Below are 18,711 nucleotides of genomic sequence, written 5' to 3'. Positions count from 1 at the left end.
TCATGAGCCGTCAGCCGGGCACGTGGGGCCTGCCCTGGTTCTGTCTGTTCCATGTGGTCCACGTGTGTCTCCCTGGCAATGCCATGCGTGCTGCTTGAGGACTGACGCTATCGAGTGCGTGTTGAGATCTGTTAAGACTGCTTCCTCCCACTTCTTTACGCTGCTGCTTTACAGCCTCAGACAGACGTCTCTGGGTTGGCGTCTGTTGATGGTCTTTTTTCCGTTCAGTTTGAGGTCTTCCTGGCTGTTGGTATGATGGATTATTATTATAATTTTTTTTTTTTACTGAAACTTGGACACGACTCTAAATCTTACATAAACCATTGCGTCAGCTGACTTTCACTCATGCCGCTCTGTTAGGGGATGGGGACATCACCTCAGGCTCCCCACCAGACCTCTTCTGGGGGTAGGGAAGGCGAGGCTCCCCCTTGTCCTTGCTGGGTGGGAGGGTCTGGCTGGAGTGGGGCAGTCTGTCTGTCGCTTTCAGTCCCGCAGGGAGGAACCGCTGCTGGTCCATTGTCAGAGAGAGCAGCATTTGTTGGGGTTTTGTGATCTGTGCCCATTGGTGTTTCTAAGTCGCTGGCTTCTTCGGCTCCAAGTCTGGGATAACAACACAGAAAGACCAGGGACCCATGCTGTGTGGTCCCTCGAGTCCCCGCCGGTCTTCCCTCCTCCTCCCACCTGTGTATGTGTTGTCGGGGTTTTGAGTTGTACTGAGGGAAGGACATCTCCATCCTCCCACTGCGCACGTCCCTGCGGCCTGTTTCAAAGCCAGGGGTCAGTGTGTGCTGTTCCCAGAATGGAGAGTTTGGGTTTCTTTGAAGTGCTGCGATTGCCTCTCTCACACAACCTCGTGCTCTTCGCACGCCACCTGTCTCCTGTCTTCGTGGTGCGCCTGACACCCTCCGCTCCAGGCTCAATTTCACCTCCACACGCCCACCTTCTGACCTGACCCCGCAGCCCAGAGCCCTGGGAGCACCTGCGCCTTGCGGAGGGCGTGCGGTGAGCCTGCACCCCTGCTACATCTTACCTCCCATTCTAGACCTCGAGGAAAGGACTCCTGAGTAAAACTTTCCGTCGTGGAAATTGTAAAACACATACAATACAGAACTGCATAATGAATCCACCTCCCCAGCAGCCCGCTCCAGCCCCCAGTTTCAACTGTACACCATCTGCTTTTCCCCACCGCTTGGTCTCTTTTATAATTATAAATTACAGATATTACCATTTCGTCTCTAAATACTTCAGTATCGCTAAAAATAAGTACTATTTCCACACCTAAAATGATTAATAAGAACTTCTAAATATAATTAGCTATCCAGATGGTATTTCTATTTTAATTTCTCCATCGCAGGATCTGTCTGATTCACTTCAGGTTCTCATCGTGTCCCATTCTGGGCTTTGCACAGAAGGAAGTTTCCAGAAACCATATCTAGAAGTAATTAATCTGGAACACTCTCTTGAATAAAGATATGTTTCTCGTATATCAAATACCTAAAATATATATAGTTTTTATGACAACCGTTTGTTAATAATGTCTTACGAGCAATGAATTTGCCTTTTAGTGATTTATAATGTCAATTTTATTTGTATATAAAGCAACATGTGCAAATCTTTTTCCTCAGTTACAATTTGATGGGATTCTTTAGTACAGACGGTGTGTTAGTAAAATTTTGCTAAGTATAGCCAACCTATTTAGGAAGAGGAAACTCTTAAGTTTGTTAATTATTAGATATTTGGAGTAATTGTTCTTTAAGGATTTCCCGTGGTTTCTCCTACCAACAAAATAATACATGGCTAAGAAATTCAATCAGATTTAACAATTACATGCTTTTTAGATTCATCCACGTGAGATGCGACTCACAAAGAAAAAGAAATGGTAAAGTCAAATGCTGTTGGGTGCTTCTTCCTTTGTAGCCTTACTTTATAACCGGAACCGGAAGTCCTCCAGAGCTAAGGTCAAATGGCAACCGGGTTGAGTCCTGGTTGGGTTCTGTGGTCATCTGTCTTCGGCCCCTCCTACAGGAGCGATCTTTCTAAGACAGAAACACCGTCACCTTTCTCCCTGGTTCGGAGCTTGCCAGGGCCTCCACCCTGGAATCAAGGCCAGCTCCTCAGAGTGGGACCCCTCCCCACCTCAGGCCTCCCTCCCTGCAGCAGAGTCCTGGGGCCCTGCACTGACCGTGCTGAAGAGGCAGGAGCCTCCGAATTCCCGTCCTGACCGCAGATCGCAGAGCGAGCTGTCCTTGTTTCATGAGCTTTCCCGTCAGTGAGTAATCCTGGGGGCGTCGTTTCCGCAGAGGAGACACCTCCTGTGACTCCCGTGATGGGCTCACTAAATGTGACTTTCTTGCTGTCTTGCAGACAGAAACAGCCTCCGCCAGTCAAGAAACCCTCCGAAGTATTTTGCCATGGATCTGGAAGATGAAGAAAACCTGAGTAAGACCTCGGCTGCCACGTAGTCTCCAGTAGCTGGTTTTCCATTAGTCGTAGTGTTCCTGGGAGTTTTCTCAGGAGGCCAGTTTGGGGGAAGTGAACTTCCGAGGCTGCAAGCAGTGGCGGGTTTTTAATTTTGGCTACCTTCTCTATTTACTGTGGGCCTCCCCTCCCAGCCGCAGGGAGGGTTGCCGCTGCCTGAAGGAGCGCATGCTCTGGTGCATGTCCCATGAAGCTGCACGCTTCCTGTTGGCACAGCCTGGTTACCATGACGATGGTCAGATTTCCGTCTGTAAAGTCTAAGATAACCTCTGAGGTGGATTTAAATAGCTGGCCATTTAAAATAGTACATACCTTTTCTGTTCAAATACCCTGGATTCTCCTATATTTTGAGGGAAAGGGCTCACACGAATCTGCTGATCTTGTTTCTAGACTTTAATGAGCCTTAGGACTAGTGTGGCCTGAAACACCGGGGCCTTCTCCTTTCCACCCTGCCCTCTCTGGGGCGGAGGGACGGAGGGACGGAGAGGCTGGGAGCTATGCCAGCTTCCCCTCTCTACGTTGTTCTCCATGAAAAGTTCAGTGAACATCCTTCTCTTCTGTTTTATCTTTACTCCCAGAGAGCAGTGCATTTAAATAAAGTTTAAATCTCCCTCCCCATTTGGGAGCTTTTAGTAGGGACACTGCAACAAAGACCTCCTTTTTCTAACACATGTAGACATGAACTTTCTTGCTTGTCTGTGTTCAGTTGCTCCCAAGAGAGAGCGTGCAGGTCTAAGTGATGGGTGACATTTTACGAGGAGTGGTCATCAACGGCCAGGACACAGCTCAGTCCACTTCTCCGTGACGCCACCCACTCCAGCCAGCTAGGGCCTTGGAGTTGGCTCATGTCCGTAGATAACCCAGAGGTTCCCACGGCAGACCGCCCCGCCTCGCTCGCAGGCTGCTCCGTGGGTTGGGTTGGGGATGATGCGGGTGAGCTGGGTCTTGGTTATATGGATCACAGTGGACACTCTCTGGCTGAAGTCAGTCCCTGTGGGATGGACACAGCATGAGCAGCTGCCCAGTCGCTGTCGGAGAAGCTTGTGCCCTCCCTCCCGCTGACCTGTGGTGGCCTCTGGCGGCCTGGTGGAGGCCCTCTTCAGGGTGACCTCCCCATCAGAGCCTCCCCTGAGGTCCCTTTAGAACCAGCCGTGTGTTTTTACTGTGCGGTTCCACTCGCCATCTCCAGTTTTGCCCGCGCACTGTTCCCTGTGAAAAGTGCATACGCGTGTCCCCCAGCCTCCGAGTTGTTGGGACTGCGGGCTGTCGTCCACGGCAGTGGGCATCTGGTTTGGGTGGGAATGTCAGGCGTGTAGCTTGTATAACTGACCCTCGGGTAACGTAAAGAATCCTTCGGAATAACTTTTCTGGAAAGATAAGCTGCTGGTGCAAGTGCTAAAACTTAGCTGTGCCAGTCCTGTATTTCCTATCATTTCGTAAGCAACAAAAAATATTACCACGATTAGTAGTCACACTTAGGAAACAAAGTAGCATGATATGTAAAGAGAGAGTTGTGATAGAGGGGGTGTCTTTCTCCAGTTTTAATATTTTCTCTTTACATGGTAGCATTTTAATAAGACAGAATATGAGTAGCATTTCAGTGCTTCTGAAGCAAATAAGAACTTAGAATTTATGGGAACTATGCTATAGAACGTGTATTTTTCCTATGCTCTCGAGACGGCCAGTCCAGTACTGGTTATCTTTATTCCTTGAAGGGAAGCATTTTGGGGTGGGAGGGTATCCTGTTTGGTTAAATGCATGCCGGAGTAACTGATGACGATGTGAGTGTCTCTGTTGCTAGTTCTTCGAGCAGGAGCACCAGCACGTCCGCCCGCGGTCCTCTGTGGCGCCCTTGCTGCCTGTTCATCTAACCTGTCTCGCTCTGCCCTTTTCACCTTTTGTTCCCTCTGAGCACCGAAAGGAGTAACCTATCGAGCTTTTGCTGGAGGATGTTATAAATGAAAATTTAGTGTCTATTCCATCAGCTTTGTCAACTGGGAGAAGTGGTGTGTGTATCAGGGCCTGGGAGAAGCTGTCTACAGAGGAAGGGCACCTGGCTCTAACCTCCGCCACAGGAGAGCCGGCTCCCCCAGGGGCTGTGTGCAAGCACATCTCGGCCGATGCTGATGGCCCAGGAAATGCGAGGCTTCACTGTGGCCTGGCAGCCAGGGGCCCGGGCCTCTGTCACGTGAGGCCCGCCCGTAGGTAGAGCTTAGCATGATGAGAGCCTGTGTTACACTGTGTTGTCGAAATAGACCCAGGCCACCACACTGGGCCCTGTAAATTGGTTTACACTGTAAAAAATATTTTGGTCACTTAAAAGATTTATTGTGGGCTTTCAAAAGCTAGCGGTAGGTTTTAAATGCCGTGCCATCAACATCCCCACGCCCTGTGATCACTGCTCCTGCGCTCCGTGCGACAGGCGGCCTCTGGAAATGTGCCAGGAAAACAGAATTATTTCTTGTTCTCCTTTTTAAAAAGCTCAATAAACTTAAAGGGAAGACTAAATACTCTTTTATTCCTCTTTTTGAAATTAAACTCATATTTTTGCCATGAACCTTCAGAGTCCTAAAATGATCTTTATTAATTATAAACACCTTCAAAAGGTAGCATAACCAAGTTAGTCTGTAATTCCAGCTTCAGTTAGGAGGTGGTAGCCTGCCTGCAGCTTCAATTTTATATCTGCTCATATATTTTTTTCTAATGTGGACTGTATTAAAAATGCAGAGGTAAATCAGTCCCCATGTGTAGTAAAAAAAGCTTTAAATGAATATGGGAAATGAAGTTGTATCCTTCAAAAATCATTTCTAAATGGGCAGAATACTCTACATCAGTGATGGCGAACCTTTTGTGCTGTGTGTCAGCATTTTGAAAAACCCTAACTTATCTCTGGTGCCGTGTCACATATAGACATTTTTTGATATTTGCAACCATAGTAAAACAAAGATTTATATTTTTGATATTTATTTTATATATTTAAATGCCATTTAACAAAGAAAAATCAACCAAAAAAATGAGTTCGCGTGTCACCTCTGACACGCGTGTCATAGGTTCGCCATCACTGCCATAATTACATAAGCAGATTCCTAAGATTGATTCATGAACTAAATCAAATAGCTGCACAAATTGATGTAATATTTTGAACCTCAAGAACAAACCAGCCTGTAAATGCTGCTTTTAAATATGTCCCCTCCTCTGGGAGAGGCTGCAGTGCAAAGCCCAGTGAGTTAAATGCCATCGGGAGGGGGAAATGCCAAAATAAATGACATGTGTCAGTGCTGACTTAGACTTACTAATGTAGGGTCTTCTGGACAAATTTATTGTCCCACACTTTGATGCTCAGAATATTCTCATAAAAGTTATTTAAAAATTCACCTTTTAATGTAAAAGCAGCTGGCGATACTAAATAGAAATGGTAGGAGCCATTATTCAGCAAAATGTCAGACTACCCATTTCCGCTGAGGCCCTGAGCTGGTGGGAAATGTGCAGCCCTCCCGTGTGCAGCAGGGAGTAAAGTAGAACACACATCACTTACCCAGTTACAAAGAGAGATAAAGGAATCTATAAATTTTGCATTTACAAGATCCTGCAACGAAGGCGTTGTAAGTTGCTCTTTCTGGGCACCGCAGGTTCGAGCAGCACAGAGGCTAAGGACAGCTGCAGTGTGGACCCTGGGCCCCCGGGGGACAGCGCTCCGGGGCCGGCTGACAGCTACCTGCTCCCCAATGGGGGTGGTGGCAGCGTCGGCAGGAAGCGGCCCCTGGACGAGGGCAGCAATGGGCATGCCAAGTTCCGCCTGAAGAAGAGGAGGAGGGCGCCGGGGCCCGCCCTGCCCAAGAACGCGCTGATGCAGCTGAACGAGATCAAGCCCGGCCTGCAGTACACGCTGCTGTCCCAGACGGGGCCCGTGCACGCGCCGCTCTTCGTCATCTCCGTGGAGGTGAACGGGCAGGTGTTCGAGGGCTCTGGCCCCACGAAGAAGAAGGCCAAGCTGCAGGCGGCCGAGAAGGCCTTGCGGTCGTTCGTCCAGTTCCCCAACGCATCCGAGGCCCACCTGGCCATGGGGAGGAGCCTGTCCGCCAACACGGACTTCACGTCTGACCAGGCGGACTTCCCCGACGCGCTCTTCAACGGCTTCGAGACACCGGACAGGTCGGAAGTGCCCTTTTACATGGGCTCCAACGGCGGCGATGACTCCTTCAGTTCCAGCGGGGACCTCAGCTTGTCAGCGTCCCCTGTGCCCCCCAACCTCGTGCAGCCGCCCCTCCCGGTCCTCCCTCCATTCCCCCCGCCCGCCGGGAAGAACCCCGTGATGATCCTGAACGAGCTGCGCCCGGGCCTGAAGTACGACTTCCTCTCGGAGAGCGGGGAGAGCCACGCCAAGAACTTTGTCATGTCCGTGGTTGTGGACGGCCAGTTCTTCGAAGGCTCGGGAAGGAACAAAAAGCTGGCCAAGGCCCGGGCCGCACAGTCTGCCCTGGCCACCATTTTTAATTTGCACTTGGATCAAACGCCGTCTCGCCAGCCTATCCTCAGCGAGGGCCTCCAGTTACACCTACCCCAGGTGAGGAAAAGTCTGTCACGCTCGGTCATGCTTTACACAGCACTGGGGTTCATTGCCATGTTGACTCTCCATCTCATGCCACTCTGTCCTCACCACGAACAGCCAGCAGTAAGTGTGGCTGCCGAGCAGCCTTCCTAGATTGGGATGGCCAGGTGGCCCCTGGGGAGCCATCTGAGGCCATCATGGCACAGGGTGGGGACACAGAGCAGTGCCATCAGCCCTCTCCACACTGAGTCTCACCCCGAAGGACAGTCCACAGTGCCCTCCCTCCCTGTGTAGCTGCCCTGCGGGGGAGTGGAGGGGGTGGGGGGGGGTGGGCCTGTCCCATAGCAGCCTCTGATGAGGAGGGAGGGCCAGACACCAGAGCCTGCCCAGCCCAGGGTGTTTCCTACGTCTCCCTAGGTCTCTAGCCACAAAAGGAGTGAGTTTGGCCATTCAACTGCTGAAACCTAAGGGTATGGGCTCTGGGCTCCAGCGGGATTGGCTGGCAGTGCATTCCTGAGCCTACAGTGTAGGGACCGTGTGTCAGAGGGACGAGGGGCATAGGGGGCCCTTAAGCAAATGCTCCAGGGCCCCCCAGGCACCCGGGTCTCTCTGTACCTGGAATTCCCCTTGTGGGATTCATGCAGGCTCCCTCCTGCCCAGCCCCCTCCCCCCTAAAATCAGGGTGAACAGAGGGAAATGCTCGGGACTCGGATCAGCGTCTGTGAAGGAAGAAGACTGAAGGAGAAATGGCACTAGTGTCATCTCCAAACCCTGCAACTCTGATTATTTATTGCTCTTTTCTTAGAAATCCCAAGCTTCTGGTCTACTTAAAAATCCGTCTTTTAGGGAGAAAACCTGACCCTCTTCTCTGTTTGTTCCTTCTTGTCACAGTATTGCTCAGTTTGAAGATAAAATAGGTAGTGGTTTGATCAGAACAAGTGAAGGACTCAATATTGACAGATAGTTCGGCCTGAATTCTCTCAGCGGGATCCGAAAATGTCGGCTTCTCTCTTACCTGTGAACCAATTAGAGGCCTGTGTTCAGTCCTCTGAAATGACCATGGTCCTCAGTTTTAAAAGAGGGAGTTTTATTTTATTTTGCCTAAAGAGGCCAGGTTTCGAAGTGCAGACGAGTAACATTGAAGGGGAGGCAGAAGGAGGTGTGTGTGTGTACACACATGTGTGTGCATGTGTGCATGCATGTGTGTGCATTTGCAGCCCAAGCCCCAGGCCGGGCTCCGTGGAGCAGTGACCAGAGGCCCTGGCCTGGGAAGTGGGGCCTATCAGCCTCTCTGGGGAGAGTGTCTGGGAATCCTATGGGGGGTGTGGGTGGGAGGGCCATCCCAGCCCCACCCTCACCACCTGTGCTGGTTCTGCTGGTGCTGAGCAGCAGGTTCTGGGCGTCTGTGTTCTCCAGCCAGGGAGGCCTGGGGGTGTGCAGCTGTATCTGCTTCCCAGTCTCTGCTCACAGTAGCCCCGAAGTGTCTCCCAGAGGCCCCTGAGGCCCCGGTAACCTTGTTTTCCTCAAAGACCTGGGGGTGGCTTCGCAGTCAGCCTGGGCCTTGTTTCTGAGCTACGCTGTCTTTCCCCTGAAACTCTCCAATGTGCCTCTAGAGTGGGTGTAAATCCTTATGTTTCCCAAGAATAACCCATGCGGGACTTGGGCCAGACGTCCCTGGTCCTAGGATTCTTTGCCTTCATGGTGTTCATAGTGGCACTAGTTTAAAAAGCAGGTTACATCAATCGCGTGTGAGTGCGAAATGCCCTGTCAGCAGTGACTTATTAAAGCGGCCGGCCGAGCCTCTGGCCTCTGCACCCCGAGGGTCGCTCAGGAGGCAGTGCGGCGGGGCCGTGGTGGTGTGGGCTTGCCCTTGAGGAGCATGTTAGTTTGTCATTATATCCACCCCCTCGTTTAGAGGGAGGAGTGCTTCGTCGCCCCTAAAGAACGAGGCAGTGACCTCTTTACGGGGGCGGAAGAAGGTCCAGGAGTGCAATGCTGGCGTCACACAGGGAGTGTGCGCGGACGTGCCCGCCTCTGAAAACGTGCGGTACGCCTGCCTCCTGTGAAACGAAACTCCTCTCCTCTGGGTCTCCTTAACCTCCCACTGTTTTCCTTCTATGGAAGTTGGAACGTGTTGTCCTTTATCTGTGGTGCCCTCCCATCGTGTGGTTGCTCATCTGTTTCTGTCTGTGCTCCGACCCCCTCCCCTGTGTTCACATCTGCGGCATCGATGCCTCTGCCGAGGTGCCAGGTGAGGCCCGAGGGCCCCTCCTGGACCTTCTGCCCACCCTCCACGTGGCTGGTCTTGAGCATGTCCCCAGGGGCTCGCTGGAATTTGCTGGAGCCATGATGGGAGGAAAGCTTTCTGACAACTATGCTTTTTCCAAATAAGTCATAGGTTAGGATGAGTGACTTTTCTATTCATTTTGGGAGTATTTTATTAAAGGGACATTAGATTTGGCCGTTTGATTGTCAAGACAAGTGTGAGATTAGGGAGATGTAGATCCACTGTGGCTCTTTACACACACACACACACACACGCTCTCACACTCACACCCGTTAGCACCATTTCCCAGAACACTATGGGTCCACTTTATCCATGACAACTCATGAGCCATAAAAACAAGACGTGCCTCATGTTGGCTTCTAAGACGCACTCCCTGGCGGACAGTGCTGTCGGGCCTGGTCACATGCAGTGAGGTGTTCCAGGCCTCGCTGAACCCTTCCCTGGGTCCATTCCGCAGTCATTTGAGCTGAGTGACAGCTGCCCCACAGGCTCTGCTCAGGGCTGGATTCGGAGGGAGTGACTGAGCCAGGGTGATGGGATAGGTGTTGCAATAACTGAGACGTATCTGATGGGCGGGGCCTTAGAGAGGGCGGTGCTGTGCAAAGTTCACTCTTCTTTAATTTGATCACTTCTAACTGTGCCTTTCTCCTGCCCGAGCTGCACACTGGGGAGCCTGGGCAGCAGAGCAGCGGAGGGGCAGGCAGGTGACCCCAGGCAGGCACTCTAGCCCCCTCCTCCTCCGTGTCCTCATCGGAGGGTGGGGCTGGTGTGCTGTGAGGACTAGAGGGGCAGCAGAGTGTGCCCCGGATGTACGAGCTCGAACTCCCACTGCCGGGCTCAGGGCTGTCCCTGCCCTCTAGGCCCTGTCGAAAGATTCCAGCCATGGCCTTGCATGCTCCTCGGATGTGTGTTTTGGAGGAAACACTCACACACATGTGCACACGCACACACTTGTTTGTCAGACGTAGTGTGGGATTCTCCAGAGAAGAAGGCATCTGAGCCATCACCCTGGCTTTCGGGGGGCAGGTGCAGGTGCCTAACCCCCTGCTGTGGTCCCCAGGTGTTAGCCGACGCCGTGGCCCGCCTGGTTCTGGATAAGTTCGGTGACCTGACGGACAACTTCACCTCCCCCCACGCACGCAGGAAGGTTCTTGCTGGAATTGTCATGACGACAGGTAAACATCTTGCTCTATAAAAATCTCTGACAGGAAAATCGTGTTTTCCTTCTTCCTCAGAATGTCTGTCATCTGCAAGTGTGGGAACTGTACTTACATATTTTTCCCAAATGTTCATCTTTTCAACCTAATTGTTTTCATTTGGAGAAGAGCCCTCTGTTACAGTTGGATCCCCACAATCGTGTGAGAGCGGTCTGGTCTGCTCAGGAAACTGCAGGAGACATTAATTCCTGCTTCATGGGAAAGTAGGGCGTATCTGATTTACCAGTTAGTGTTCATGCTGCCAGGGAGGTTTCTGTGTGGCTTGTGGGGGAGAGAGGAAGCTCCAGCCAGAGGTGAAAATCTGGGGGAAAGCACAGTTTGGAAGGCAGGAGGAACCCTATTAAATTTGTCCAGAACCGTGGTCGGCAAACTGCGGCTCGCGAGCCACATGCGGCTCTTTGGCCCCTTGAGTGTGGCTCTTCCTAAGCCTTAGGAGTACCCTAATTAAGTTAATAACAATGTACCTACCTATATAGTTTAAGTTTAAAAAATTTGGCTCTCAAAAGAAATTCCAATCGTTGTACTGTTGATATTTGGCTCTGTTGACTAATGAGTTTGCTGACCACTGGAGAAGGAGCCCTCCCCCAGGTCTTCTCCCCACGCCTGGGATGCATCTCTGTGGTGACTCCTAGGAGCAGGAAGCCACACTCTGGCCAGTGCCCTGGCCAGCGCTGGGGCGGCGGGACGTGCAGCGCCCTCTGCTGGCAGCATCCCCGGCCTGTGCTGGAGGCCAGGGAGGAGGGCTGGGGATGGCACATCTGTCTCCGCCAGCCAGGAGAAGCCCCAGCTCTGTGAGGGTGGCTGTGCTGTCCTCCTCTCCCAGGCAGTTCTCTGTCCGACTCGGGAGAGGACGCAGTTCTGTAATCCTAGCCTTGATCCCCCCTCGCCTGGAGAACGTGACGACTCGAATCACAAGCTCCTCCCACCACGTGTGTGCTTTGGCACAGCTGAGCGTGTGTCTGGGGGCGGGTGAAGAACTCTGAATCTTAACGTGGGTTTCAGGTTTTCTCTGAAGTTTTGTGCCTGTGTTTTCCTGCTCTTCTCTCTGTGCTCGTACTATTTACGTGACTGAAAGGTGAGCTGCTGATGCAGCAGCTCCCTGCGCAGGCTCTGTGGTGTGTGGCTGGTTGTCATCTAGCTCTTCTCACTGCCTGGGGAGAGGCAGATGCCCGCAGGGCAGCATTGCCCCTCCGTGTGAATTCCACTGCTCAGAGCCACAGTTTACACCTGCAGGCAGGATGGCCAGCACAAGCACCTGGCTCTGACCTCAGAAGGCCTCCATGCCTGGTTCTGACCTCAGATGGCCTGCACCTTGGGCAGGTTTTTGGCCCCTCTGTGCCTCAGTTTCCCGGTCTGTAAAACAGAGGCAGTGGTGCCATGCACCTTAAGGATGTGGGGATGAGGTGAGAAAACCTTCCCTAGTAGACCCAGCACAGTGCCCGCCTCTGGGTGGCACCGTCTGCAGCTGGTGCTGGTGGTGCAGTTTATCCCTGGTGGCGGCAGGCCTTTGCAGCACATCTGGCGCGTGGTCTGTGACAGGTTTACCGCAGAGTGGCCGCCCCTCTGGAGGTGCCCGGTGCTGCGGGCTGCAGTCCAGCATGAGGGGGTGACAGGGACTCCTGACCAGCACACCGTGAACGACTTGTTTTCCTTCTTGTCCCTCCCTCGTCGCCTCTTTAGTGCTTTCATATCAATCTTAAGGTTAATAACCAGACCACCTACCTGCCTTCACATAGGGCTTCCTCCCTGTGTCCATGGGACTGTTCAAGAAAGACTGTTACATTCCCGAGGAGTAACTTCCTCGAGCTCAGAACCTTCACACTGAAGACGAGGGCGGCTGGCTCCCAGGGGGGAGCGCAGAGCTCGTCCTCTGGGAGGCTGCAGCTGGCGGGGGTAGGCATGGGGAGTGAGTGTGCGCTGAGGTCTCTGCCAGGTTCCGTCGCCGCGGCCGCATGCAGGCCCCAGGCGCAGGTGGGCACGTGACTGTGACTCAGAGGAACGGTCTCTCTTGTTTTCCAGGCACAGATGTTAAAGATGCCCAGGTGATATGTGTTTCCACGGGAACGAAGTGTATTAACGGCGAGTACATGAGTGACCGTGGCCTCGCTCTGAATGACTGCCACGCAGAGATCATATCTCGGCGGTCCTTGCTCAGGTTCCTTTACACACAGCTTGAGCTGTACCTAAAGTAAGTCTAGTAAGTAAGTAAGTAAAGGAAGCTGTTTTAAAAAGTACTGCCTTCTCCCCCTCCCCCATCAGAAAACACTGCAAAACTTTCACTCAGTTCTCAAAACAGTAACTTCGTCAGTAATAGTGAGGTTGGATCCCATCTGCCCATGATGCTCAAGCTACAAATAGAGTTGGCTAACTTATAGCCCACATGCATATACACACGTACATATGTGCACACATGTACGCACACATGCATAATAGTATCGTGGATTTCAGGGCTGTGCTCAGACCCTGGGCTTTTGTTTCCTGCAGGCCGATCTCAGTAGACTCCACGGCCGGTAAACACGGGCGTTTTTATCCCAGTCATTGTGCCTCACACCAGCCCATCACGTATCCAAACTGCTTTTCTCTGTAAAGCCATCTCTACACATATCCACGGCCGGTAAACACGGGCGTTTTTATCCCAGTCACTGTGCCTCACACCAGCCCATCACGTATCAAACTGCTTTTCTCTGTAAAGCCATCTCTACACATTGTCGTTCTGTTTGGAATCAGAAATGAGAAGGCAAGGGGAAATGCTCCCATTTCGATGCCCTGTCCATTGTTGAGTGACAGGAACTGTGTGAATGATCATAAACAGGGAAAAGGAAGACTCCAATTCCAGCTTTTCTTTACCCTGTCGGAACTGCGGGCCTTTGAAAGTCTCTGGGGCCTGGGACAGACCGGATTGTGACTGCACGCAGCTGGAGCACTCACTCTGCAACTTGCTTCCTTTCCATAGCAAAGAGGATCAGAAGAAGTCCATCTTCCAGAAGTCTGAGCGGGGCGGCTTCCGGCTGAAGGACACGGTCCAGTTCCACCTGTACATCAGCACCTCGCCCTGCGGGGACGCCAGGATCTTCTCACCTCACGAACCGATCCTGGAAGGTATGGCCAGGCATCTGGACAGCCAGCAGTTTCTCAATGTGTGGCAATGTGGTAACAAAATAACAAACTTACATTAATATCCTTCTTCTTTCCATGTCAGCCTTAAACGTGGATCTGAGGGCTAAATAAAAGCAGGCTTTACTAGTACTTCTCCATGAATAATTAATTAGGATATTTTAATGAATGAAAATGTTGACTCTAATAAACTATGGGATTGGAATAGAATGAGGATACCAGATCAAAATTGATGTCAGCACTTAAATTTGGATAATATACAGGTTGTCACAATCTTTGGGACACCTTGTCTGTCTCTAAATTAGAGACGTCCATCCTCTTGCCTGTTTTTGATGAACTGGAACTTAATAAAGGTGTGATTATTTGGCTGAAACCCCAGCAGCAGGTCAGACGAATGAAAAGGGAGACCCTGTTTCTGTCACATTTCCCCACCCTTCTCTGCACGTGCTTTCCACGGATTTTTGTTTTCCACGGATTTGTATCCACCTCTCTCCCCGCAAGCTTAAACATTATTTGTTCCAAATAGAACATTTGCTTGCATTGTTTTTCTTGATTATAAAGGCAACACAAATCAATTTAAATATTTTTTAAATAAGAAAGAATATTTAAATCACCCGTTTTCATATGGCCCAGAGGTAGTCACTGTCTGTGCGTGCTTCCTGTGAGCTTATTTCAGCATCCCTATGGGTTTCCTTATGAAATTTTTAAAATGTGGGGGAAAATATAACAAACACCCAAATATCCAACACCTAGAAGGAGCAAATGGTAGCATTTTGTCCTATTTGCTTCAGTTCCTTTTTAACAATGGAAGTCAATCACTTTGGTTAAAATGGAAGCCCCTGTCTTCCCCAATCCCTGAGAAGGTCACTTCTGTGAATTTGGTTCATATTATATCCTTCCTGTCCAATTTTATATACTTATAATGTACGTGTGTCCTATAGATACAGAACAACCACATACAGGCGGACTGTGTGATAAATGTATGGGGTGTAGTTAGATGTGCTTCTCAGTGAGTGAAGCAGATAATTTCCTGCCAGTGGCTTCCTTCTCCCGTTTCTCCCTTAGAACCAGCAGACAGGCACCCGAATCGCAAAGCCCGGGGACAGCTGCGGACGAAAATAGAATCTGGTGAGGGGACGATCCCCGTGCGCTCGAATGCGAGCATCCAGACGTGGGACGGGGTGCTGCAGGGGGAGAGGCTGCTCACCATGTCCTGCAGCGACAAGATGGCACGGTAAGGCCATGGGGCACCCACTGCACCAGACTCACCCCTGCTGGTTCCTGGGTACCCCCCACTGTGCCCCTGGGGGCACCTGACCCTCCCCACTGCACCAGACTCACCCCTGCTGGTTCCTGGGTACCCCCCACTATGCCTCTGCAGGCACCTGACCCTCCCCACTGCACCAGACTCACCCTTTATGGTTCCTGGGTACCCCCTACTATGCCCCTGGGGGCACCCAACCCTCCCCACTGCACTAGACTCACCCTTTACGGTTCCTGGGTACCCCCAACTGTGCCCTTGTGGGCACCTGACCCTCCTCCTATGCCAGTTACCCACTTTCAAAATGGTTTGGTTTTGTTCCCACTCCCCACTTCAATGTTCTCCACATTCTTTGAAGGATAAAGGCTCTAGGGGGCTCCAGGACCCTTCGAGGGAGTGAAGGTGGGCCTTTACCCAAGAGGCTCCAGGCTGCCACTGCCATTCATCAAAACAAGCATCTTACCCTTTATTATTATTGTTATAATAGAGGCCCGGTGCATGAAAATTCGTGTACTGGGAGTGGGGTGTCCCTCAGCCCGGCCTGCCCCCTCTTACAGTCTGGGAGCCCTCGGAATGTTCTAGTAACGGCTTAGGCCCGCTCCCCTCTGCAGGAGGTGACTGTGCAATCAGGGGAAGGCACCGCCCCCATTACCCCACCACTGCTGCCTGCCCTGACTGCCCTCGGCCCTCACAGCTGCCGCAGCTTTGTCCGGAAGGACATTCGGCTATCCAGTCTAATTAGCATTTTATGCTTTTATTATTATAGATTATTATAGATGTGGGCTCCTGGGGTGAACTGATGTGTTTCACTGTGACCTTATAAAACGATTTGCTCCCAGAGAAAGCAAACAGGTTCCTCATTCATCATACATGCACTTTAATGGTCATATTTACTATTCAGTTAGTATTTGGGGTGATTGGTATTTACATTTTAAAAACAATGTGACACCCTCACAGGCATTGTGCTCTGAGCACCGAGAGCACCCCCTCATGGGGAGGGGAGGCTGGGTGCTGCAGACACCCCGAGTTTGCCTTCCCCTGAGAAGTGTTATTCTTTCAGGAGCCTGCGTCCCAGGCAGATTCCCATTTCTTCAGATGCTGGTCTCAGTTCTCATAGTTCTGTATCTTTTAACAAGTGTTTATTTGAAAAAAGGTACATGGGCAGATGGCACGAAGTTCAGTGGTAGAAAAGCATGTAAAATAAAACCCCTCCCCCGGAGCGCTCCACAGCCCAAGCGCGTGGGTCCTGACTGCCTCCCGACAGCTGTCAGGGCCGACGCGTGTGCGTGCACATCTTGTCCGTTGTTTGTAAGCTTGCTCTTGACTTTCTCTAATGGTCATGTCAGGGAACCTAGGGGACACGGAGCTAAATTAATCATACACCGTGGCCCATTCCCACCCAGCAAGGTGCCCACATGATGTGTTTACTAATCACATGCCCTTTGTATTCGCTGTCCATACCGTTTCTGTGTGAGTGTGTGTGTGTGTGTGAGTGTGTGTGTGTGTGTGTGTGTGTCCGTGTCCTTGAAAAATAGATATGTTGTGTGAGTGTGTGTGTGTGTGTGTGTGTGTCCGTGTCCTTGAAAAATAGGTATGTTGTTAGTTTACAGATTTAGCACTGTGCTTCAAATCCCATTCTGTACCCCGCATTTTCATTCACCCCGTGTTTGGGGGACTCTCCCTCATGCCGTCATGTCCAGCCCGTTGCCTCCTGCATCATAGCCGTGGCCACGCTTCAAATCCCATTCTGTACCCCGCATTTTCATTCACCCGTGTTTGGGGGACTCTCCCTGATGCTGTCATGTCCAGCCCGTTGCCTCCTGCATCGTAGCCGTGGCCACGTTATGTCCTTCCCCTCGTGGTGGGCACATGGATTTCCTCGAGCTCCCCAGGCAGCCTTGAGACCCCAGAAGCAGCTCGTTATAGGCCGTGGTACCCAGGGCTCCTCACGCAGCACGATCGGGCGTACCGGACGGCCCTCCAGCTGCACGCACACCAGCAGTGCTGAGGTTAGCTCCACACTCCTGATGCTGTCTCAGGGTTTCGGTCTGTTTCTCTTCTCACTAGGCATGTTGAGCATCTCCTCAGCCCCCGTCTTGCTCCTGTGAATTCCCTGTGTATATCCTGGCCATTGTCTTTCGGACCTCATGACTTTTTCATCTAGATTCGCAAAAGTTCCTTTTGTAGTTTGTAATCCTTAACAGTGTGAGACGATTCAGTGCCTCCTCCAAGGCCAAGTCCCTCTTAACTTTGTGCCATCCTTTTTGGAATAGAAACCCCTAATTTTGATATAATCTTATCCATTAATTTGTCACCCTATAATTTGTACTTTTAGGATCTTATTTAAGAAATCCCTCCTCAAATTATGGGCATAAAAATATTCTGCTGTCCTTCTTTCTAAGACCTTTATCATTTCACTTTCACATTTAGGCCTTTAACACTTTTGTATTGTAATTTAGCTTTATTTAATACAGGGGGTCAGTTTTTCCACTCCCTTCTATTGAATAATCTATATTTTCTCCCTGATTTGTGAAGACACCTGTTATATACTGAGCTCCCTCACAAGGATGGGTCCATTTCTAGACTCTAGATCAGCAGACATTTAGGCCTTTAACACTTTTGTATTGTAATTTAGCTTTATTTAATACAGGGGGTCAGTTTTTCCACTCCCTTCTATTGAATAACCTATATTTTCTCCCTGATTTGTGAAGAAACCTGTTATATACTGAGCTCCCTCACAAGGATGGGTCTATTTCTAGACTCTAGATCAGCAATTCTCAACCTGTGGGTTGCGACCCCTTTGGGGGTCAAACAACCCTTTCACAGGGGTCGCCTAAGACCATCGGAAAACACACATATAATTATTGTTTACAGTAGCAAAATTACAGTTATGAAGTAGCAACGAAAATAATTTTATGGTTGGGGGTCACCACAACATGAGGAACTGTATTAAAGGGTCGCGGCATTAGGAAGGTTGAGAACCACTGCTCTAGATTCTTTATTAGTCTACTAGAGGCCTGGTGCATGAATTCGTGCAGAAGTGGAGTTCCTCGGCCTGGCCAGCAATCGGGGCCGATTTGGGTCATCTCGCCCAGTCCCAATTAGGCCGATCGGGGCTGGCCGGGGTGGAGGGACTGCAAGAGGTTGGCTGTGGGAGCACACTGACCACCGGGGCAGCTCCTGCATTGAGTGTCTGCCTCCTAGTGGTCAGTGCACATCATAGCGACTGGTCTACCGGTCATTTGGTGAACCAGTCATAATGGTCACTTAATCTTTTATATATAGAGATTATTCTGACATTTTAATAGTTTAAAGATCTGATTGGATAAAACTGTCATTCTTTACTCATTTTTTTTCAAACTTTTGGTAGCCTTTTATGAAACTCTGTTCTTCTGTACATATTTTAGAGTCAGCTTGTTAAGTGTCTCCCAATGTCTTGCTGAGATTTCATATGGAACTGCATTGAACTTATGGACTTAGTTGGAAGGAACTGATATGAAGTTAAATCAGTCCATCCATGAATATTTTATATCTCTCTCCATATTTAAAATATTTCCTTTGCATTTATAGTTTTTCACAAAAATGTTAGGCAGTTTTTAACGGATTAATTCCTACAACTTTATACTTTCTATGTTAGTGTGCTGATTATCTTGTGATCTGCTATATATTCTGTGTAATTATTGGTGGCATCACTGACTTACTATAATTGTGGTAAAACACACAATGGAAGACTACCATCATACACATTTCTTTAGATTCATAACAAAATTAAGACAAAGGTGCAGGGATTCGCATATGCCCTCTA

The 18,711-nt window shown here is 50.3% G+C and overlaps 1 protein-coding gene across 2 annotated transcripts in view; it reads left to right on the top strand.

Moving 5' to 3' along the window:
- Nucleotides 1-18,711, top strand: part of ADARB1 (adenosine deaminase, RNA-specific, B1) — a 61,542-nt gene that overhangs the window by 26,759 nt on the left and 16,072 nt on the right. For both annotated transcript variants that reach the window (XM_005878926.2, XM_005878927.2), the window contains exons 3-8: nt 2,365-2,439; nt 6,108-7,042; nt 10,375-10,489; nt 12,551-12,719; nt 13,485-13,630; nt 14,711-14,879. In XM_005878926.2, the coding sequence (XP_005878988.1) occupies nt 2,412-2,439; nt 6,108-7,042; nt 10,375-10,489; nt 12,551-12,719; nt 13,485-13,630; nt 14,711-14,879 (1,562 nt within the window). In that variant the 5' untranslated portion in view covers nt 2,365-2,411. The remainder of the gene's footprint in view (nt 1-2,364; nt 2,440-6,107; nt 7,043-10,374; nt 10,490-12,550; nt 12,720-13,484; nt 13,631-14,710; nt 14,880-18,711) is intronic.

This window comes from Myotis brandtii, unplaced genomic scaffold (genome assembly GCF_000412655.1).
Source record: "Myotis brandtii unplaced genomic scaffold, ASM41265v1 scaffold577, whole genome shotgun sequence".
In the NCBI taxonomy this organism is placed as follows: domain Eukaryota; kingdom Metazoa; phylum Chordata; class Mammalia; order Chiroptera; family Vespertilionidae; genus Myotis; species Myotis brandtii.
This window is presented reverse-complemented; position numbering and strand designations above follow the sequence as displayed.